Here is a 24,180-nt window from a genome sequence, read left to right as displayed (position 1 = left end):
GGGAGGAGGAGGAAGGTGAAGCCCCCCCCCCCTCTTAATTACGGCCGCGCTGATGATGAGCAGCAGCCCCTCTGGCGGGCTCAGGCCGGGGCTGCGCGGCCGCGGTGCGGTGCGCGGTGAGGTGCGGAGAGGCGGCGGCTGAAATCAACCCCCGATGGGGGGGTGTGTGGGGGTGGGAATCCCGGCGGCTGGGGAGAAATGTTGTTTCCCAAATAATTCCCTCTGTGGCTAAAAGCTCCCTGGTGCCACGCAGTGATTTTTGCGGAGCCGGGTGGGGGCTATCGGGGCGGGGGGGGGGAAATAATTCCGTCAGGGTTTGGTTTGATTTGCTTCCTTTTTTTTTAAAACTTGTCTCGGTGTCAAATAATGATGTGCAAAAAAAAAAAGGAGTCCCAGGGTTTTCTCCTCACCTCAAACCGTGCCGCTTCCCCAGTAAAAGCTTTTTGGGGGAGGCAAAAATGCAGTGTCTGCTGGAGCCAAATGTCTTCTCGGGTTTTGCAATCCCCAAAGTTACTTGTTGTTAATGTATGATGATTTTTAAATTATTTTTTTCCCCTAATTATCTCGCTCTACCATTGTTTTGAAAAATACACTGCGCTCTACCAGTGTTTTTAAAAAAAGAATAAAAAATAGTCCGTGTGAACATCTGCAGTTTGAAGTTTAATATTTCAAACTGTTCAGAGTTATTTATTTCTGGTCCACGGCACAACCTTCTGTTTTAAAAGTTGCGTTTTGTCCAAATTTTAAGCGAAGAAAGGAAAGTTTAGGTTTGAAAATTCCTCTCGGAAATACTGTGAGCGGGCTGAAAAGAACAGGCGTCTAAAATATGTGAGAATATTGACAGAAATAAGTTCTGCACTATTTCCCTAACACCAGAACAGATCCTGTAAAAAAAAAAAAAAAAATCGATATTTCTAAGGACTTACGGAAAAAAAAAAAATTAAAAAAAAATAAATCGATGTTTCTAAGGACTTATGCACTTTAGGTACAACTATTTTCTGAAATTGTTGCGTACTTTTAACAAACAGGCAAAAGGATGGTTTTTTTCCTCTTACTTTTTTTTTTTTTTTACTTTTACAATTTTTTCTTTTTGCTTCCAAAAACTCGTTCCGATTTCAAGCTGCTCTTTCTGTGCACATCAGAGAGACACCACAGGATTTAACTTGTATCACGCTGAAGCAGAATCAATAGATGCTTTAATTTTTATTTTTATTTTTTTTTTCTCAGGTGGTTTAAATAGATTTCTTGCTTTTAGCAGCTTTACAGAAGCTCTCTCATTTCTTTTCTCCAGCCGTGTATTTATTTCCCGATTTGCCTTTATTTCAGGAGAATGTTTCCTACTATCAGGGTTTCCTTCTCGGGAGTGGATCCTGAAGCCAAGTACATTGTGTTAATGGATATAGTTCCTGTGGACAATAAAAGATATAGATATGCCTACCACAGGTCTTCCTGGTTAGTGGCTGGAAAAGCTGACCCTCCACTCCCTGCAAGGTTTGTAGATTTTTTTACTGCTGGCCTTTCTTTAATTTTGTTTCCTTTTTTATTTTTTTCTCTCCTTTTTTTAATTTTTTTTTTTTTTTCTCAAGAAATTCCTGCTATTAATCATTCCATGCTGTTGGTAATTCTGAGAATTCGCAGTGTTCTGAGACTTTGAGTCTGTGCTCGACAAAAGTTGATTGCAAAACGCTGATTGACTCCTGTGATGCAGAATGGGGCCTCGAATCTCCGCTTGAGGGGTGATTTATACATATATACTGGCTGTTCCAAGGTGTGCAGGATTTCACTAAAGGCTCTTTTATATATAAATTTGTTTTATTTTTTTTTAAGTGAAGTTTGCCTCAATTCAGATAAGAAGTCTTAAAAAAAAAAAAAAAAATAAATTGAAATTAAAAAAAATATTGATTTGTCTCTCAGGTTTGCCCCCTCCCCCCCGGCATTTGACCTCATAATTTAAAGCAAAAGTCCAGGTAGAAATAGCACCTTCCAGTTCAATGCTGATTATGCTTGATAACACAGCCAGTGTTTAGTAATCAATAATTTGACTTTAGTTGTCTCTTAGATAACGGGCAAAGTATGGGTCGGTTCTACAGCACAGAGAGAGATGGATGTATTTGTTGTTGAGAAGCCATGACATTCTCTGAAATTTTTAGAAAAAAGAAAAATCAAGTAAATTTTTTCCCCTTTTCTATATACAGAAATAATTTAAAAAAAAAAAATAATAATTTGTTTTCTAAAATCAATTCTGTTAATGTAATTAATGACTGGCTTCTTCCATCCATCCATCCCCGTGAGGCTGTGGCACGGTGGGAGCGCGCTTCGGCCGAGACCCACACTTCGTTGCCTTCAGCCCAGCACTTCAGGACGTAACTTCCACCCCCCCTCCCAGGTTCAGTACGACCCGAAGCCACATGTCGAAGGGCTTTGCTGAGTCAGAGATATGGAAATAACCTGGATGCCTCTCCGGCTTCAAAGAGACTTTTCAGGGAGGGCTCCGGTGCAGGCACACAGACCCGCTCCAGGTGGCTTCGCCCGGGGTTAAGAACTTGCTTATTATAGAGCCAGAAATTAGAAGAGAAATGCAAGAAACGGAGGCACTTTTTTTTTTTTTTGTGAGTGAGTATAGGGACCAAATCCTGCAGGCTTTCCTCGTATAAATAGTTTGACTGAGATCCTGCTGACTGCCGATCTCTGGAAGGCGTCTCGGGGGAGTAAACAAACAAAAAAAGCGTATGCGGAGAAGCTGTGATTAAAGACAGCAACCTAGGAGTTATGCCCGCTTTGTTTTCAGGGCCAGAAACTCCTTCTTGCAATGTGGTTGCCGTCTGAGGGCTTCGTTTGACGTCTTGTAATGGGCACTGATCAGAATCCAAAGGGGAAAAAGAAAAAAAAAAAAATAAAATGGATTCTGCTCCAAAAGAGTCAGCATCAAAAGAAGAAATAAGGGAAGGACAGAAATAGTTTTAAGTTCTCCCCTTCTCATTTTTCTGTTCAAGTGCTTTTTGGGATACCTTTAAATAGGCAGCTAATTCACACTGCCCAGCATAGACCAGTCCACTGAGGAAATAGAGGAGATTGATGCTTGGAATAATTACCCACTGCCCTACCGAGTGTTTTAGAGCTGAGGTCAAACCTTCTTGGGGTTTTCATGTTTATGATCGTCGCGTTGCGGTAGCTCTGCAAGGTCCCCATCAGGTCAGTGCCCCTTTGTGCAAATGTACACCTGTGCTGTTTCATTTCCCAGGATTTTTTCGGGATGTTTTGCCCCTACGTGCAAAACACGTCCCTTTCCTTTTACATTTTTGAGATGCTTCACCAAAAGACCAGCGACAGGCACAGATTACTTTTTCTTTGTATTAACGTTACTTAAATAGGCATTTATGCACTCACTCACTCCTCCTTACGCTCCTGTTTGGTGAGAAAAAGGGTGTCAAGCGGCTCAGTTTGCATTATTAGGGCTTTTTTTGGGGGTCTTGATGCATCTTTGAGGAGGGAAGCCTCGGTCTTGCTCAATCAGATTTAAAAAGTAGTACTCCCCTCATCGCGGAGCTGCTTTGGTCCTGTGCCAGCCACAGGAGCCCTCAGTGAAGTCGTTACTCCTGATTTCTTGTCCTCCAAACGCGTGGCTTTAGCTCTCCTTCCTTGAGGAGCGTCAACGAGGGGCACGGGCTGGTTGAGCGGCCGGGTGCTGGTGCCCAGGGTGTGAAGTCCTCCCTTGCCCATCACTACTCACCTCCGTGTAAGCACGACAGCCCCAGGGCATTCCTTGGGAGTCACATTCTGCACAGATGTAAGACTTTGCAGGATCCAACCCATTAGATGTTTTGCTCTTTCCATTATAAAAATAACTCACAACGCGAAGACAACTTTTTTATTATTATTACTATTTTTTTTTTTTATTTCCTCCCCCTAAATTAATAAGCAGTCTGTGATTCTGCTTGAAAGATTAGCCCTTCAGGGAACTTTCTACAAAACCCTGTCTTCCTGCTGTCAACATTTAAGACAAGTTTATGTTGCAACGAACACTTAAATAAAAATACTTTTCAGAGAGTCTTTTGTAAACCTTCTAAAGTGCTATCTGAGGATAGAATTCCAATGTGGTGTTTTTATGTTTGTTCTTCCAAATTGCCAAGACTGTGTGAAACATCAATTTAATAAGTTTCAGCATGTACCTTTGTTCGCTCTTCCTTTTTCACCTCCTTTCTGCCTTTTTTTTTTTAATCCCTTTTTTTATTTTTTTTTCTTCTGTGTTTGGCTACAATCATTTGTTTAATGATATTATAGTCTTTACACACTTACAGAAGGCTTTAGGTAGGAGACCTTTAAAAGGAATAATATTTTGCAAATTATTTGAGCCATTAAGGTGACTCAAAGCAGCGTGCCCAGGGCTTGCAGGACCAGACCAACTGTTAAACTCAATAGGAGAGCGGTGTCGCATTCCAAAATAGGCAAGAAGGAAGCCGTACCCAAACCTCGCATATATCATGAAACATTATATACCTTGGAGCAGATTCACATCCTACTGCGGCTTCTGAAGCCTTTATGGACTGGAGTGAGCAGCCCCTTGGCATCTGGCCGGCCTTCAGGCATCAGAGCCAGCCCAAGCTTCTGGGGGAGACTCCTGTGTTGGGCTGGAATGAGCTCGTTTAATTCTCTAACCCACTCGCTTGTGCGTGCTCGTGGTCTTGTTGACTTCTGCTTCAGCAGGTTGATTTGTCTGGTTTTGAACTCACCTCTCCAAGGTGTATAAGCTCAGGCTGTAGGAGCTAGCAGCTGGGTGTAGCTCAGCAAGTGGAACCATGTGTTGCAATGGGATCGGTTGTTCAGCCTGGAGAAGGCTCCAAGGAGACCTTATAATGGCCTTCCAGCACCTGAAGGGGCTACAGGAGAGATGGGGAGGGACTCTTGGTCAGGGAGTGGAGCCATAGGATTTTAAATTGATGATTTTAAATTGAAAGAGGGGAGATTTAGATGAGATACCAGAAAGAACTTGTTTGCTGTGAGGGTGGTGAGACACTGGAAGAGGTTGCCCAGAGAAGCTGTGGCTGCCCCATCCCTGGAGGGGTTCAAGGCCAGGCTGGATGGGGCTTGGAGCAACCTGGTCTGGTGGGAGGTGTCCCTGCCCAGGGCAGGGGGTTGGAACTCCATGACCTTGAAGGTCCCTTCCAACTCTAACCATTCTGTGATGCTATGATTCATGCAACCAATATTCAGGTGTTGATCCTTCCGTGACTTTCCCTTTAGTGCTCTGCTAATATCCAGGCACTTCATAGTTTGAAAGCAGTGCAAAAGCATTGACTGCCTATGGTGTAAAGCAAATTGTGCTCGGCTTTTAGAGACATGAGGATCTTTACTCACTCCCCAGCTCATATTTGTAATAGATTGGCTTTTTGGTCCCAATTAGCCAAACCTTGAGGAGCCTGACACTCTGTGATCACAGTAAACATTATTAGCTCTCCAGACATACAAAATTAAGAGTCAGACTCAAAAAAAAAAAAAAAAAAAAAAAATTAAAAAAGATCACAAGACTGACTGAAAAGTTGCAGGACATGTTTGGGACTCTTTGTGTTTGCCCTAAGGATTGAGATTTCCACACTTCTTTCAGAGGAAAGCAGAATTAATTTGCACGAGAGGTAAAATTCTTTTGACGTAACAGGATTCCAGGTCTTGGCTTTTCAGATACGCCAGTATTTTTATGAGACTCGGGGTGCAATCAGCAGTGGGTAGCAGTGAGGATGCCTGCATGCTTGGAATATTGTCTTGCAATGGAAGCCCCAGCTCAGCATCCCTCCCGTGGACGTAGCTAAACCAGCCAAGCTGTGCTTTGGAAAAATCCCTGCACATCCGAAGCGAGCTGTGCTGGTAAAACTTCTAATTTCATTGTGTCTCAGGGATGCTGCTGGCAAAAACAGAGAGTGCAGGATCAAACCACCTTCCTCTTTGAGCAGGAGAGCTGTGCTCCCTGGAGTCTTTCCTCCAGGCGTTCCTTGACTGGGGACCAGCGTGGTCCATCAGAGAGCTACGCCCCATTGCTCAGTGGTTTTTCCATTCTCCTCTTGCCTCGGCAAAATCGTAGCTCAACAACAACAACAAATGTTCCTCTTTATAACCCGGCGCCTCAGCGCTGGCCCACTCGCCCAATGGAAGAAATCCATCTGTGGGGCCAAAGACACCATCCAAAATGAGTGATAACCAACACCAACAGGTCTGATTTGCACTAGCTGAAGGTCTAGTTCAGCTCTTAATTCACCATCAGAAAATAACATTTGGGTTAAATAATTTTCAGCAATATGTTATTCCTATAAAATAATTTTTTTTTTGTTAAAATAATCTGGCACTTGCAATTAGTCTAGTCATAATGTCTATATTATTGTATCTACATATCTTCTACGCTTCCTTTTCTCCTGCTTAATTTCCCTTGTGGCAGATTGTTAATTACAGAGCTGCAATTAATTTTTTTCATGTCAGACCACTGTGCTGGACTGCAGCCTTCAACCTCTTATAAACAGACGTCACGACAGCTAACATGTGATCGAGTGCAGGTTAAAATCATTATCATGGCTTAATGTTACATATAAAGAAAAATGCGTTTTTATCTACATTCCCCCATTATCTCCCTAATGACACCATGTTTTTTCTCTCAGAGCTGTAGTCATTGTTATTTTAAGTGCTTGTTAGTACAGCTGTGGGGAAAGACATGATCAATTTTTCATTTGGGAAAAGACGCAACGGGCGAATGTTAATGTCTCCATTTTAGATAACTAGATAAAATAACAGGTATGGTTGGAGAGCAATCCAGCACTTGGACATGGGATTCTTCATTAGGTTCCAGTGAATTAAACATCTCCCGTCATCTGCTGTACTGTCTTTTCATTAATGGTTGCATTTCAGGCATTTCATTAATTTGGGGGAGACCGTGTGTGTCTTGTTTGAGTAGTAGCTCTGTATTTACCCTAAGCTCTCAGGAAATCCGTGTCTGTGAAACCACCACGTATCCTGAAAGCAAGATAGTATGGGCTTCTTCATTTCATTCTCGGTGCGCAAGCCAAGAGGTGAGATTTTTATGAGCAGGCCTTTTCCCTGTGTTTTTTAGGTTGTACGTGCACCCCGACTCCCCGTTCACGGGAGAGCAACTGCTGAAGCAGATGGTCTCCTTCGAAAAAGTCAAACTCACCAACAATGAGCTGGACCAGCACGGCCACGTGAGTAGACCTCCTGGTGGGAATGGGTGAAGGAACCACAACAAGGGAATCGCTCACCTGTACCACAGGACTAAGCTGGTGGGAGAGAGACCACAATGGGGAATGGCTGCCATGGCCCCCACGTTACACCTTTCTGGGCCAGCCCTTCCTATGGCGGTGGAGGAGGACATTGTGTGAAGCTTAAATGTGTTGGGTTTTAATCTCTGCTGTAGAGGGACAGGTGACTTGAGAAATCAGGGTTTTTTTACCTTTCATAAGGTAGGGCCCAGGCCAGTGCAAGGGAGAGAGACCACAATGGGGAATGGCTGCCATGGCCCCCACGTTACACCTTTCTGGGCCAGCCCTTCCTATGGCGGTGGAGGAGGACATTGTGTGAAGCTTAAATGTGTTGGGTTTTAATCTCTGCTGTAGAGGGACAGGTGACTTGAGAAATCAGGGTTTTTTTACCTTTCATAAGGTAGGGCCCAGGCCAGTGCAAGTGTTCACAGAATCACAGAATGCTATGGGGTTGGAAGGGACCTCTGGAGATCATCCAGTCCAACCCCCTGCCAGAGCAGATCCACCCAGAGCAGGTTGCACAGGAGCGTGTCCAGGTGGATTTGGAATGTCTCCAGAGAAGGAGACTCCACCACCTCCCTGGGCAGCCTCTGCCAGGGCTCTGCCACCCTCACAGGAAACAAGTTTCTCCTCATGTTGAGATGGAACTTCTTATGTTCCAGTTTGTGCCCATTCCCTCTTGTCCTGTCCCTGGGCACCACTGAAAAAAGACCGGTCCCATCCTCCTGACACCCACCCGTCAAGTATTTATAGGTGTTGATCAGATCCCCCCTCAGCCTTCTCTTCCCCAGACTAAACAGACCCAAGTCCCTCAGCCTTCCCTCCCAAGAGAGACGCTCCAGGCCCCTCCTCATCTTTGTAGCCTCTGCTGTCCCCTCTCCAGCAGTTCCCTGTCCTTCTGGAACTGGGGAGCCCAGAACTGGTCCCAGTGCTCCAGATGGGGCCTCCCCAGGGCAGAGCAGAGGGGGAAGATGACCTCCCTCCACCTGCTGCTGTCAGAGGGAGAACACCAGGGACAAGTCCAGGGTGAAGTTGAGCATCCAAGTGAAGGAGAGAAGGGAGGAAGGTGAGCTTTTTGTCACGTTTCTGCCCACATTTTGCTGTGACTTGGCAATATGCTCTGCCACGTGCACTGGCCAGCAAGCTCACGCACTTCTCCATGTCTGCATGGAAGGTCCCTCTTGTTACAGGCAACCTGTCTGGGTTAGAACCATCAATAAGAACTCTTGTATGTCCAGAGTCAACGCAGCATGGGCACAAAGTCGGCAGAAAATAGTGATGTGACATCAAAGCAAGGGCTATTGAATTATAAAAACCAGTGCGCCTCAGTTGCCCATGAAAAAATTGTAGGCTACCTGCAAGTCAAGGTACAACAGGGTGGGCTTGGGTCTCTAAAGGAGATGGGTCCCAGCTCTGATTGATACCAGATTGTTGTCATAAGCCTTGAGGTTGGAAGCTGGTAAATAGTATGCAGAACTGGTGGCCACCAGGTCCTGCTGTGCGGCATCAGTGGAGACATCTCCTTTAGCTATCCAACTCTCTAAGAGCAGCTGGCAAGAAGGTGTCTTGTCCCCTCCCAGAAAGGTCCTGTAAAGTGCAGAAACAGCTTGGTAGCACCTCCAAATTGCAAAGGAAGAGCTAAAAGTGTTGCCTCTGGGCTCAGTGGGGTTGGCTGAAGGAGCAGGGGGACGGATCTAAAGGGGTTGTTGGCTGAGAACAAGGCAGTTAAGAAGAACGAGCATAAAGGCAGCGTTAGTAAATGAGGTGTCAGGAGGAGAAGAATGATTTTGAACTCTGAAGCATGTGTGGGGGTAACTGCCCTGTAAAGCTGAATAATTGTGGCATACACGGTGTCAGAGATCCCTCCCCTCGCGCGGGTTTTATTTGCCTTTTTGGACTCTGCGAGACGGCGGCCGTTGGTCTCAGCTGCATTCTGCACAAATGCTGCTCAGCTGAGAGACAGTCTTTACTCATTTCAAGACCTAAAAATTGAACCACAGCCACGAGCACTTAAATACATCCTGGAAACAGTGACAACAAAAGTATGGTGGTTTTTTTTTTTAAAAAAAAAAGAGAGCCCAGATAGATGACTTGTGTAAAGTCTGTCCGTGGGCATATTTTTCTTGAATTTGGTTCCCACTGTTGCTCCCCCCTGACTAGCAGAGTGTGTCGTCATCGTCTTCTTTTTTTTTTTTTCCCTGTCTTTTATTTCATAACGTGTAGAAGGGCAAAGCTGAAGATTTGTGGGCTCTATCACCGAGTGATGATAGCGCAGTATACGCGCGCATTTAAAAAGAAGCATTTTTCATCATCAGAGGGGCCATGTGTGCCTCTAATAAAGCGCTCGCAGCAGTATATTGCAAACTAGTTAGGAGCGGTGCAGTTCCCAGAAGCCCAGATGAGTCTAAAGGAGAAGTCGGTCCTGAGGAGCTGTCGGGAACAGAGACATGGAGCAGAGCAAGAAGACGTAATCGTCTCAGACACAGGCAGTGGGAGAAAACCATCCGCAGCGTTTGAGATGTGGCCTCCTGATTAACTTTCCAAGAAACGGCGGAGGTGGATCCCGTTCTTTATGTGAAGGCTTTGGAGAGCCCAAGTCAATGGAAAGTTTGGCACGTTCGGTGTAGAATAAGCCCTGAAGGCTTGAGCCTGCGTTGAGATTTGCGTGACAGGCGTTACGCCTTGGCGGAGCACTCCCTTTTTAATGTTTTTAAAGGTTTTAAATCTTTTTAAGGCTTTTTTTTTTTATGCTCCAAATTAAGGTGTCGGGTTTTATGTGCTGCCTTGTTGAAGCTATGTGAATACTGACATTGGGTGCTCAGCATAATTAAGGAAAAAATTTGTTCTTTAAGGAGGGTTCACTCTGCGGTGGCCAATGGCATTTCTGAGCTCCCGTGTACCCAGAGGAGGAGAGAATTTAAATGCCTCCTGAACTCTCTCCCTTCAGGTTGAAAGAGCCCTTCTTCACTGACAAGATCTTTTTAATTGACCTGCTAAAATCATAATTACATTTAATAAGGCATGTTGGTTCCTGAGGAAGTTTAAATGCATCATTTAGGTCATTAAAATGTTAGCTGTAGGTAGAGAAGCTGGTTCAGACCTTCTTCCAGTTTGTTCTAGTTGCTTGCTTTCTCTACCCTCCAGAAGACAGTTTGAGGGTTGTTAAGGTAATGCTAGTGTTTTATTCGTAGGGTGGTTCATTTCCTGAAAAGGAATCTGAAGAGAAGAGAGGCATTTTTTTGTTCTAGCATTTGTTTGTTTTCTCCTATTCTGAGACTTCTGGAGCTCAGAAGCATCTCTGCTTGGTGTATCTTCAGCAGTGTGCATAACCCCATAGCTACCTACGTGTTCTCCCCAAGCATCAGGCAGAAGTCTTATCTCCGTGTGCATGACATACAGCTTGCTCCATGGAAACACTTTCAGATATCCTTACCAGAGGAAGGAAATGGTTCCTGTCTATGGATTTTTACAGTCAAGCCAGTCATTCCCATTTTTCTGCTTGTGCAACATTTATGAATGTGATTTTTTTCCCCATGTTTCTGATGATATTTTTCTCAGAGACTGCTTCTTTTTGGACTTTTGGTTGCACTTGGGTGGGGTAGCGTCATTTCTGGTTTATGGTGAGGTGAACCATGAGTGTATACATTATAGTAATTGCTTTTCTGGCTCTTATGATAGCAAAACTCAAACACGTGAATGTTTGTGAAAGCAAACACAAAGGTGTGAACACAGCCAACAAGTAACTGTGAAAGCAGGGGTTTCAGAATACCCACAAGAAGTTACACCCGAGGGTTTTTTTTCCTGAGGTCAACCTGGCATAAGTTAGGAACCTCCGTGCTTTTGGAAAGGAAACTTTGCCTGGTAACACTCTTTTTCAGTGAATGTGGAAGCTGCATAGTTCCTGAATTCAAAGCCACCTCAGGGATTTTGCAGCTGGCATCCAGATTGCCTCTGGTGGCCTCTCTGTAGTCAGTGGGAGCCAGATGCCTACAAACCTGCCTGAACTTATAACAAGCAGGATCCTGTTAAGGATGGATCCTGGTCACCTCCCCTGCCAGAAGCTGTCAGCACAAAGGCAGATGAGGTGGCTGGGGGGCCCGTGAACACACTCTACTGCCCTTAAGTGTGTGCCAGGGGGGCTGCCATGAGGATATGTGCACTGGACATTTCTCTCTGGGCACACCAGTATGAGTGGGAAGAGCTGGCATCAGGGATTTTCTGATAGCTACACCATGCAGGAAGGGGACTGCTTGGACTTTGGGACCACCATTGGGTGCACCCTGTGTATCTAACTCCCTTCAGTTGTTTTGATGGCTATAAGAGGAGAAGATGCATGGATATTAAGAGGTATCTTTGTGTAGTGTCCTTCTGACTTCAGTGTAAGCAGAGTTTGTGGGGATGTAGCTAGAGCACTTCATACACAGACCCTCACAATAAGGAAATAGTGACCTTAACCATGGCCATGGGTCTCTTGAGACCTCCTGGCTGCATTCAGAACCTGTTTTGTACCTGAGCAGCCCAACTTGCCTCTGGTGGGAACGCGTGGGTAGAGCACTGTGGCTGGGGATGTTGTCCAAGTGCACTTCTGGTTTCGGAAAACTTCCATAACGGATTACGTGGTCTTGTTTGAGAAACTGAGTTTCTTTATCACAATCTGCATTCACGGAGGAGTGAAGGGAAAGGGCATGTGTGGGAGCTGGTCTGTTGCAGCCCTTTCCTCCTCCTGCTCGGCTGCTGCTCAGATGTAATGCCTCGGTGTGGATAATGTGGCCATGAAAGGCAATGGGAAGCGTCAAGCTCTGTGGGCTGAGCCCTCAGTAAGCTCATCACCATCCACATGTTGTTCTTCAAAATGTCTTTTCCAGCCGCTTAGAGCAGCCCAAGCGACTAGGTTGGTAAGACAACATCTTAGGAAGAGAGGGACATGTGCTGAAGATATTAACAGCAGGGTCCGCGGCTGGGGTGTGTGCGCATATTTAAAATGGCTATAGTGATTTTAGAGAGACCTTGAGTTAGTAAAACTGGACATGCAAAAGGTCCATGGCTGGGGTGTGTGCGCATATTTAAAATGGCTATAGTGATTTTAGAGAGACCTTGAGTTAGTAAAACTGGACGTGCAAAATTGTGGAGTCCCCTTCTCTGGAGATCTTCAAGCCCCGCCTGGATGCTCCTGAGTGATGTGCTCTGGGCAACCCTGCTTTGGCAGGGGAGTTGGACTAGATGATCTCTAGAAGATCCCTTCCAACTCCAACGATTCCGTGACTCCATGAAAACATTCAGTTCCCCATCACTGCAATGACTTCCCATTTGCTGTGTGCCCTTCCCAAAGTCACGGTGCCAGTTGTAGCAATATTTGGCCCCGAAGGAGCAGCGAAGAAGATGGTCGGTGGGAATTTCAGCAGCAAGACAGTTGTCCCTAAGCTCCCCCCTCCAATGCAGCGCGCAACCTTCCTTCCCAACTCAGTTAGCACGAAATATTGCACCGCTTCTGCTGAGTTTCTGCTGGAGTTAAGGCCTCCTGAGGAATGCACATTAGCTATTCCAGATGTACCGAGCTGGCTGCAGCGTCCTTACGGCCCCTGCAAAATAGAACCACCCACACCATTGCCAATTTCGTCTTGTGACTGTGATTATACCCAAAACAAGGACCGGGCTCTGTATTTAATTCCTGTTACATTGCAACGCTGTGGTTAGAGGCGGCCCAACGGGCCTCCAGCCGCTGGTGGCCAAAGCAAGTGGGACTCTTGATTTGGCTCCAGGGAATGTTGAAATTAGTTCAGTTGGTACATTAGGTTTAGAACTGTTTTGGAAACTCATGAGCAATTATTAAGGAGGATAAAAAATGGCAAAATTGGTCATTTTGGGGGGTTCTGTACTTGTTCTCCTCCTCAGTCCCTTGCTCTCATTTCTGGTGGTCTGCAGTGAAGAGCATCCATGAAGTAGTTTGCTTTCAAGGTTTGCCGCTGTAAAAGCATCTGGGGAGTTTTATTTTTGGCCAGTTGGTTTGTGTTGCTGGTGGTGTTTTTTTGGTTGGGTTTTATTTTTTTTTTCCCTAGGTTTTGGTTGTTTTTTTGGTTGGGTTTTATTTTTTTTTTTCCCTAGGTTTTGGTGGGGTTTTTTGGTTGGGTTTTTTGTGTGTGTGTGTGTGTGTGGAATTGCTGGTTGTTTCATTCTACACCTGCCCGTTTTTGCCAAGCGTGGGTTCTGGGTGATGGGCTTTCCAGAGCCATGTATTTGCACTTGCAGCTGACACCTGCAAACTGGGGCACAGGCTGGCGATAACAAGCCCTGCATGTAAAACCCCTCACCTGGAGGAACAGGTATTTATGCTTCCAGAAACACGTGCTCGCCGGTGGTGTAGGCGTGAAAAGGAAACCAGCCTCTGGGCTGCCCGCTTTTCCAGCTCCATTTTCTGGAACTGCCCAAAGGAGATGGAGACTTTGCTCTGCAAATCAACTAGTTAGATTTTTTCAGATGTCCCCCCCACCCCGCAGTATTAACCAGATCTTTTTTCTCCCCCTGCGGTTCTGTCACCTTCAAGGGTCATAGAATCATAGAATTGCCCAGGCCGGAAGGGACCTCCAAAGGCCATCTAGTCCGACCCCCCCGCAGTCAGCAGGGACACCCCCAACTAGACCAGGTTGCCCAGGGCCTCGTCGAGCCTCTCCTTGAATATCTCCAGGGATGGGGCCTCAACCACCTCCCTGGGCAGCCTGTTCCAGTGCTCCACCACCCTCACAGTGAAGAACCCTCTCCTCATCTCCAGTCTAAATCTGTTCCCCTCCAGCTTGAAGCCATTGCCCCTCATCCTGTCACTGCAGGCCTTTCTAAACAGGTTCTCCCCAGCCTTCCTGTAGGCTCCCTTCAGGTACTGGAAGGCTGCTATTAGGTCCTGTTAACCTCCCTCTCAGGGCAGCGCCTTCTCCCTCTCTCTTGCAGATCATTTTGAACTCCATGCACAAATACCAGCCGAGGGTCCACATTATTAAGAAGAAGGATCACACGGCTTCTTTGCTAAATCTGAAATCGGAAGAGTTCAGGACATTTATCTTTCCAGAGACAGTTTTCACAGCTGTTACCGCCTACCAGAATCAATTGGTGAGTACGGATGCCCATTTCCATGGATTTAACTAAATCCTACCCTGCTGAAAACTCCCTTTTCTCCCAGTTTAAGCTAGGAAACTGTCTGATATAAGCTGCCTTTCCATGCCAATGTCTGGAGTGACCTTGCCCAACCTAATTCATACTCAGGAGTGATTCTTAGGTATTACGGGTAGCACTGCTAACTTCAAAGGGCCATAAGGATTATTCATGGAAGTAAAGATGACATGAAAGAGGCTTTCATTTGTTTTCCCCCCTGTCTATACAGAGCTGTTTGCGTATTATCATTTAGTCCTTTCTAATTATAGCTCATTAAGGAACTGCTCTTATTTACGGCCATCTTTCACACCACGAGTGATGAGCTGAGAGATATTCTGCTCTGCACATGATGATTTCACGGGCTCAAAAAGTTGACTAATTAAGCTGTAAAGCTCAAACGTAAGGGAAATCACTCAGAGATATGCTTTTCAGAGGCTGCCCAGATTACATCCAGATGTCTGAATTTCAATTTGCATGCCAGTGAAGAATATATACAAAATGAAGGAGATCATAACAATGGATTGCTAATGAGTAATTTTAGGAAGTATATAAACAATCAGAGAGCAGAGGTTCTGCTTGACAGTGGATAAGGCTTTAATATTTGAGTCAGTGGAAATATGTTGTTGGCTTCAGTGAGATTGTGTTTTTTTAGGGCCTAATGACCACAGCACTTAAAAAAAGTACCTCTTCTCCCTCTCTAATTCCCTCAAGTTAAGACAAATACAAGTACTATTCAAACACGTGGGCAGGCAGCATCACAGAGGCCATGTACCTGCTGGTATATATAAAGAAGTTTGCATTTCTTATTAAGAAGCGAAAGTAATTAATTTCTAAATGCTATGATTGAAATGAAACTACTGAATAGGGGGCCAAATAAGCTATGAAGGTAATACCAGTAGTATTAAGTTGGTTCCTTACGATAGATTCCACATCGTGCTCCAAGGCTTTAATATCAGAATATATTGATTTTAAACTCAGCTTTGTATCCGAATCCTGCAGAGAATTGATTCAGCACCTGGAAATCTCAAGAATATAATGTTTGGACAGGCAGTTACATTTTTCCATGTAACTTTCTGTAGAAACCAGCAAAATAGTAACAGGCATAAAACTAGGGAAACCTGGAATTTATTTCTGTAGGATGGATTTGTGTTTACCAACGATAGTTGTAGTGGAGATGTCTCTAAACTAACCTTCCCAAAGCACATACATTGAGTCCTGGAAAATTTCTCAATGGAACATCTCTGGAACCCCTAGAGGTTGATGCTGTCATTTTATTTATGACTAATGAAAATGGAGCCTTTTTTCATTTTTGCCATTTCTTTCAGAACTGTTTTAAGGAGGGGTTGATTACATTTCTGGAGGTTATTAGATAAAAGCTAAATACGTTACACTTTCAACAAACTATCTCATAATTTAAGATTTAAAGGGCATGCATTTATTTAAACAGTCAAACCACTGCCACAGAGTTGAATTGTAGGTCAGATTTCATTTTAAAATGCTTTTTAGCAGATGTTCTCTGATTGTTTGTGAGACAGTCTCTCAGGAAAAATACGGCCATAAATGATTGTGAGTCTCATCTGGCTTCGGTGGATAGAAAAAGTTTCTCTTGTGATGTCATACCAAATCTTTAATATTAGGAAAATGGAAGTTTGATTGGTGAAAATACGCTCAAGAGATGAATAGATGTCCTTATTATTCTGCAGCGCAGTTGGCTCGGTGTGTTAGTGATCTAAGTTGATGGAACTAGTTAGAACTTGTCTTTGTTCAAGGTAGTTTTTGAAAGGCTGCCCTGAAAATGTTTGCTCTACGTGAGGCACTAACCCGCTGCTCTTCGCAACATCACCACGGGTCAAGGATATCTTTGGGAGTAGGATGAGGCAAGGTCCTGTGGTGAGGTTAGCATTCAAGGTAGTTTCCATCGTTGGAAATGATGAGAACAGCCTCAAACCCTCAGCCAGCGCTGAGGTCCCATGGTACTTGACCAGCCCGTAGCAACAACTGGGTGAGCCATGCTGCCTCTTGTGTAGTGCCTCAAAGCAAGGACCTTCCCCAGAGACCTCACCCCTGGACAGACCCGACACGCTGGGCAGGGAAGGCAGCAGCCCAGGGGTGCAGTGTGTTTCCTGGGGCCACAGAGCAGGTCACTGGTGGCCACTCAGCACAGCATTCATATACAGCAAAAACAGTAATTAAATACTTAGTTTTTGTCTTTGTAAGTCTGTCCCTGCCTTTCTGGGTTTCCCTCCCAGAAGACCTCTTTCTCAAAATGAAAAGTTGGGTTCAGTTCTCCTCCTCTTTTTTTTTTCCTTTTTCTTTTTTTTTTTTAAATTTTTGGAAGAGAAGCCACCCTGCTTTGAAATATCTTTGTTTGATGAGAGCATTTGAGTGTTTGAGGATTTGGAAAAGCTCCCTTTTTCTTTCTGAGCCTCAAAGGCCAGCTATTAAAAATGAGGTTGTGGTCTCTGCAACATAGGCATTTTTTGAAGAAAGCCCAGTTAACATAGATGCTCAGTATGAAATGCTGAGAGCTGTTGATTTTCATGGTCTTCAGCTCGAATTGGTGGCATTTGCTGCCTTGTAGGACAGGTCCTGTGTTGTCCCTCATCAAGCTCAAAATCCCACTTAGGGTTTTATTTTTATTTCTTGGAAGACGTACAGCTGGAAAATCTGAATATTAAGACAATGCCTCAGGTTTTATTCACCAAATCTTATTTGGCTGGACAGGTAGAAAATTTCAGAAGGGCAATGGCGTATTTTTTTCCTGCTCTCAAAAAGCACGGTGGAAGCCACCACCTACACCTGGAAAGTTTCACTGCAAAGTTAAGGGGAGCCCTTACGCTCTGGAGCGGAGGGACCCCTGATCAGTGGGTTACTCTGGCAGAATGGAAGGGCTGACAGGATGCACTGGGCAGGTTTGTAGCTGCATTTGGAGATGGGAGGAGAGTTTTGGTTGTAAGAGCTCTGTTTTTCCAAGACAATGGCAGTTTTAATGACATTACTCCTTTGACCCAGGCTCTGTCATGTTAAATCTGAGTTCTCCCCACGTTTTCCCTCCTTCCTTCCCTTCCTCAGCCTCTTTCCATGCAGAACCAGTTAAATTGCCCCTGTGTGATGGCTGGTAGGTCTGGCTGAGTAATTTGCATCCCAGTGAGGTTGGGCTGAACTCGAGCAAGGTCTTCAGGTCTGTAGGCAGCGGCTCATAGCTTGGGCTCACACTAGCTGATGTGCAGCTCCACCAACGAGGTTCTGATGTTAGCAGGGTGCTGTGCACTGCTCAGGGAAAAAGACAACCCGAGTCATGCTGTTAAAGTGTTTGGAAGCAGTTAAGGTTGTACGTGGGTGGGTTGTTCCTGCTCTGGGTAACATGAAGGCTAAGCCTTTGGTCTTTCCATTGCCATCGGCATAACACACCCTATAATACACCCTGGTTTGCCTCCCCAGCTTTGTGGCGTATCAAAAGTAGCGTGCACACACACACATACACACACACACACACGCAGGAGCAGGGATAAAATTAGCAGTGAAGTCAGGAGGATGGATTGGTTAACACTTTGCAGGCTGCAGCACCCCAACGCTGTATTCATGTTGCGTTGCTCTTTTCTGTGTTTCCAGATAACCAAGTTGAAAATTGACAGCAACCCTTTTGCTAAAGGATTCCGGGACTCTTCCAGACTCACTGATATCGAGAGGTAATGGGGACATTCTGTTTACTTTCCATGCAGATAAGATAAAGACAAGAGAGAGTTTGTAGGAAAAGCATCCTTTCAACTCCTGAGAAGCTATGCATTTTAATGTTATCTTGTTGCATGGAGTAAGCCTCCTTCATCTCCTTTAAAAATACTCATAAACTTTATGAAAAAAGAGCTGGTTTGAGTTTTGACATCTGTTCCAGTTGGGGTTGATATATTCATCGTCTTGAGGGGGCTTCTTGAAGCGGGGAGAAGGTCAGTTTTACAACTTCAGAATGAAAAGTTTTTTTCTTATCATGCCATTTAATCCTATCGAGGGTTGTGAATTGGGTCACTGGGAAACAAGGGCAGTGGTCCTGTGAAAAACATCTTTATAGCTCCCCGCTGCTCCGCACAGTGGAAAAGAGAGAGGGGAGCTTCCCAAAATACACTTCAGCAGTCCCAGACACTGAAGTCAGCAATTATTGCCATCAGGATGAATCCCATAACTCCCACTCCGATGACAAAGATGCCATTTTTGTTTCACCAAAATTGTACTGCAGGCTGCATCAGGGGAAAGCTTTATCTGGGAACTGCTGAGTTCTGTGTGTGTACAGCTCATTATAAGCAACTGCTGCCATAGGGACAGAAGCATTAACCCACAGTTGAGTAGGAAATCAACTTCAATCTCTTGGTAGCCCTCCAGCACGTCACATTTTAATGATATTGTGTCAAATAGTTTGGCGAACGAAGCAAATTAAGCTGCCTGCGTCCTTTAGGCTGGAAGAGGACTCGATGGAGATGGATATAGCACATCCAAATTTTCCTGTGAGCACACAGTCATGAAAGAAAGTTTGGAGAGGCCAAAACCCTCTAGGCTCCTACTTGGGGTTATCCAGATGTATCTGTGCATCAGCTTTCACAGGGGACAAACTGCTCAATAAAGTCGTATTCGTACAGCCAGAGAAAGGCTTTACAGCACTCCAGAAATCTATCAGGCTCAGCAGGTACATGGCTGGGAAATAGCGGTATATTTTATACTTTATTAGTGACTCGGCCATTAGTGATCCGTTGAGTAATTGGGCAAAAGAACAGTAATTTGGGAAGCAAGCTTGTAGGCTGCAGCGCGCATTTGCAAAGTTGTTAAAAAATGGGTTCCTAAGTGAAAGTCTTAGTTGAAAACGGGTAAAAAAACCAAAGTAGATTTAACTAATATAGCGCAGCCTGCTGTATTGACGAAGTATTAAGGTAAACAACATCTAAAGCTCAGGTTTGTATGCAATAAATAGTCAATAAATGCCCTGTAGGAAGAGAAGAGGCTTTGATTTTTCACATTTCAGGTCCCTCGTTTTACAAACAGGCGGTATCTAATGACACAGCTCTGCAAGGGCTGAGAGAGCCTGAAGAGATAAGCTGGGAGAAAAACTGAGTTACCTCTGCTCAGATGAACCAACTGTCGTGGGGCAGGATAGGAAGGGAATTTTTTCCAGAGGACATCTTATTATAACAGCACATGGCGTGGAGTCAGAAACGCCGAGCACAAACTGCAGTGCCCTTTTGCTTATTGATAAGTGTTAAGAACAGAGGCTGAGAGAGGCAGCTCAGCCCAGGCACGAGTGCTGCCACGAGAGATAAGGGAGCCAAGTGTGAAGCCTACAATAAATACAAGAAACAGAACGTGGAGAGTATTGAAACGACATTAAAACTCTGGATTTGAGAGCCCGAGTTTGGGTCAGGTCTTGCTTAGACTGAAATGGGAGATTTTAGCCCTGATCAGGGAACAATAATATTTACAAAAATAAGGCTTGCTGTACAACACATCAGGCAATGAGGTAGGAAAAATGTAACACACAAGAGGACTGCTAGGAGACTGTTGGAGGATTTCCCAAGTTACCAGATACGGCCCAGAAATACCAAGGGTTTTATTCAGTTCCAACGTTGAAATATTCAGGCAGGTGAGAATGGCGTTCTCTAAGTGCCCACTGGTTCTATAGATTTCATCTTAGTGCCAGCAAAATTGCTTACAGAAATCTAATACCAAGCACGAGAAATGGGAAAGTGAGGTATGAGAGCAGGGAGAATTTCTTGCCCGATGTCGATGGCGACAGGCATTACAGGACATGGGTGATAGGTTGAATAGTAGAGCATGAGTCTCACTCATTTTAGGGGGAAACTTAGTTATTTACTTAAGATCATTGTCTGAGGAAAAAAAAAAATAAATACATGTATTTACGTATATTCTTTACATGGAAGAGACCATGCAGGCCAAATGCACGTTTGCACAGCTCTTGAAAATTGAAGAGTTATTTAAAATACCTTCCGTGAGCTGTTTCCTAAGCAGGCTGGTGTGGAGCACGTGCATCCCTAATCTGGCAGCGCCGGGCCGTTGTCCTAATGGTCTCCTGTAAAGCATCCTGTGATGTTAGGGCCAAGAGAGCACTCATTTATCGCGAGTTCCAGCTTTTCCGAATGACCTAAGTAGCGTGAAAGTGTACAGAGCTTTGTATTTCATTTCCAGGTATTTAAGCCTGCTTTTTCCTAAACAGCCTTTGGGGAGGGAAACAAATCAGATCAATTGATCTTCAGAGACCTAAAGAAATTAAATTAGTCTGGAGTCAGTTACTGCACTAAACCATCCAGTAATTGGATTGCTCCTTGTAACTGATTGAAAACAGCCTCTATCTGTAACAATATAGGGAGCTTTTCTTTATAGTAGATCTGAGAGAAAAACACATCTTTTTATGACATGATGACAGAAATTGCACTTTTTTAACCTAATTGAATATGATTTTATAAATATGTGACTTTAACGATTTCAGGTTTCCCATTCTAGATTTACGATCCCCGTGTAGGAGATTCAAGCTGCAAATAAATGCCTTTAGAATTAAGCCTGTTTACGTTATACGTGTTGGAGTTGAAATACTATATGTAAAGGTGGTGAAATTTGCAAAATGTTAGAGGAGGTGGACAACAGCAAAGCTATTGAAGTGTCTGTATTTTCTTTTGTTCCTGCCTAAATACCTTACAATGGTTTCTTTATACTCATAGCTATATGTGCAAGGCTTTTAACCACTGGAAAAAAAATCTTTGGTGAGTTTGGTATATACCAAATTTTCGGTTGGATGTGAGATGCCTTCCCCAACCAGCTCTTCCCATACATTACTTGTGGTAATCTATTTATGGTAATGGGGCAGACTTTATCTGGGGCTCCTGTGATTGAGATAAGTTGCCGATTCACCTTTTGATCTTTTTCATGCGGTATTTACATTTCCTCTATTATAAAAAGGCTCCCACAGTGGTTGTGATTGAAAAACTGAACATTTAGCAGCAATTGTCAGAATGTGGAGCTTAACATACCGTGGCGTTGACTATCGGATGCCAAATGCAGTAATGTGGATGAACATGGTCTTTTTTAATGGTAACCCTTGTGAGAAAGACTAAAGCTGGTTTTATGAGCGGTCCACTCTGGAGATAGGCTTTAAGGGAGCATCTTTATGCTCCTGCTTAAGAAAAAACTGCCAAAGACATGAAGGGTGCAAAATCAGAACCCAACACAATGTTTTTATCCTGAGCCTGAATTTATCTTTTGAGCTGTTATGAAGGACCAGCCTTTTAAAAACAAATAGGTAAATAAATAAAACCATCACAATTAAATATCATGCAAATAATCCAATGAGAAGGGGGATTATTTCAAGAGCGTGAGTGAACAAAACTACTGAATTATAAAATAATAATGGAACAAGAGCTGACAGATCATAATCACCATCTGAACGTTGCTTGTCTGTTTGATCCATGATGTGATAGGCAAGTTGGGGGGGTGAACTTGCAACTGTTAGAGAGAAGTGAGGGAGTATACCAGCCTGCACGAGTCCAATAATGCTTCTGGGAGGTAGATACATACTTCAAGAGGCAATATCTTGGGTAAGGGCAAAGTGTGGCTGCACAACCAAGAAATTCTTAGTCAGAAAAAGAAAGGATTGGAGGATGGGGGAAGTAAGAAAGAGAGCTGCCCCTCAGCATCCCGGCTGGATTTGCATGGGAATCAGATTCTGAATTTCCCCCCAAGGAACTTCAGGTCTGAGATGTGGAAATACATTGTATGAGCTTAGAAGGCTGTAAGCGAAATGGATGCCAAGACCTGGATAAGGGCACTGCCCTGTTGTAGTAGCAAAGCCATGTGTGTGATGATGTGCTGTCCACAGCAGTCCTCTTCTTCCATCCCTTCCCTGCCCACCCCACAGAGCTGCCTTCTTCCCCGTTCCCACTTCTTACTGTTGGTCTAGCAGAACTTCCTTGACTCTGGAAAGCATGCTCTCAACATCCAGAAGCATATTGTCTCTGTGACCTACTCCAATGTCCATAGCTTTGTCACAGCTCTCCTCTAACAAGTCAAACCAGCCAGCTGATCTTTTATCCTCAGTCAGTTCTCAGTCTGTGAGTGTTGGTGACCAGTCATGGGAGATCACTTTTGATGTTTAGGCTGGGAGAAGAAGCTAAGTCCTGAGTTTAGGGAGAAACACCAGGGACTCCAGTGCCTAAACACTTGGTATCTGGTGCCATTCCAGATGTGGTCAGGTTACTCCAGCCTCCAGCTGCTGCTCCAGAGGGGTAGGTGGACAGTCGATATTTTCTGTATCATCCCTTCTGCCGCAGAAGGTTTGGATGTCTGAAGACATCTAGAAAGCACTACCTGCCTACATTTAGACAGCTGAAGCACTCCCTTCAAATCTGGTCCCTCCAACTCTGCCTACGGATAGCCAGGCCACTGTTCCTTTTCACCAGCAGAAAACCCTCCATGCCAGCCAAAATCTCTTCAGTTCACAAGCTTTTAAGCACCTGTACCCTGGCGCATTTTCCACTTAGGTGTTCTGTTACCTATCTTTTTACTTGTGCATTTTTTAATTTTTTTTTTTTTTTTAATGAATTTTGCGTTTGTACATTTTTACTGTATAAAAATGCCTCATTTTGCTAGTGTTTTCCAATCTCCTCGTGCAGGTGTAGTGTGTGTATGAGGAGAAAGGATGATGCCAGATCAGACACCTGGTTTCCACCCCATAAGAAGTTTTCCAGGGATTTCCCCCCATCCCAGCTTCACAGCCCTGCTCTGTTCCCACCTCTCATACTCTGCCTGCCAGTCACTGGTTGCTGTCACTGGATGGAGAGGATTTCTGCGGGATTGGCTGGGTTAGAGTTAAGTGTGTCACTATATTTGAGGAAAAAAAAAGATTCAGAGAAAAAGATTTGACATATATTTGCAAGTGTGTGCTTTCTTCCGAGTCAGAGAAATGTTATTTTCTCTTTCCCTTTTTCCCTTTTCCCCTTTTTTCCTTTTTTCCTTTTCCCCCTTTTTTTCCCCTTTTCCCTTTTTTCCCTTTTTCCCCTTTTTTCCCTTTTTTCCCTTTTTTTCCCTTTTTTCCCTTTTTTCCCTTTTTTCCCTTTTTTTCCCCTTTTTTTCCCTTTTTTCCCTTTTTTCCCTTTTTTCCCTTTTTTCCCTTTTCCCCCCTTTTTCCCCTCTCCCACTCCTTTTTTCTTTCCCTGTAAAAAAACTGATTTTCTTATTTTTATTTGCAGTTGAGAGAAGCAGGGTGGGTATATTTAATAATTTCATGCTCCCTCTTCAAAAGTGTCATTACTTTCCCCATGGTGTGGCTTCAGCCAGCCCATGTCACCTCCGTGCGTATTATAGCTCTTCCAGAATTGCCATCAGTAGCCAGATCTTTTCTGTGAGGGCACCATTGGAGATACCCTTGTTCTGTCTCCTGCGATCATTGAAATGTAGATTTTTTCATCATTTAATTCCTGTTTCACTTCTTTCTTTTAATTGCACGTATTCTTGGAGTATCACATTTATTCAGCGCTTGCCCAACAGTTTTGACTGTGTGTGAAAGCGCTTGGTGGCTTCTGTATTAGCTTTTGGGCCAAATTAAACTTCAGCTTACGTAAGTTTGATGGGCCCTGGTTTGTTCTTTCCCAGTTGGAAGTGGTTCAGCTCAGTGGGATGGAGCTACTTTGTTCTGGTCGAGGGTTTGGTCCGTACCGTGTCAGAGCTGAATTAGGTTTCTCGGGTCAGCCTGTAACGTTCATCTACCAGTATATGAGCAGCCAGATGTAGGAAA

The 24,180-nt window shown here is 44.3% G+C and overlaps 1 protein-coding gene across 1 annotated transcript in view; it reads left to right on the top strand.

Moving 5' to 3' along the window:
- Nucleotides 1-24,180, top strand: part of TBX20 (T-box 20) — a 42,379-nt gene that overhangs the window by 3,384 nt on the left and 14,815 nt on the right. Inside the window, exons 3-6 of the mRNA XM_014949488.1 lie at nucleotides 1,327-1,491; nucleotides 7,091-7,199; nucleotides 14,196-14,354; nucleotides 18,009-18,085. Of these exons, the coding sequence (XP_014804974.1) occupies nucleotides 1,327-1,491; nucleotides 7,091-7,199; nucleotides 14,196-14,354; nucleotides 18,009-18,085 (510 nt within the window). The remainder of the gene's footprint in view (nucleotides 1-1,326; nucleotides 1,492-7,090; nucleotides 7,200-14,195; nucleotides 14,355-18,008; nucleotides 18,086-24,180) is intronic.

Source organism: Calidris pugnax, unplaced genomic scaffold, assembly GCF_001431845.1.
Source record: "Calidris pugnax isolate Ruff unplaced genomic scaffold, ASM143184v1 scaffold124, whole genome shotgun sequence".
NCBI classification, from domain to species: Eukaryota; Metazoa; Chordata; class Aves; order Charadriiformes; family Scolopacidae; genus Calidris; species Calidris pugnax.
Note: the sequence above shows the minus strand (reverse complement) of the source record. Positions and strands in the feature narration are given on the sequence as shown.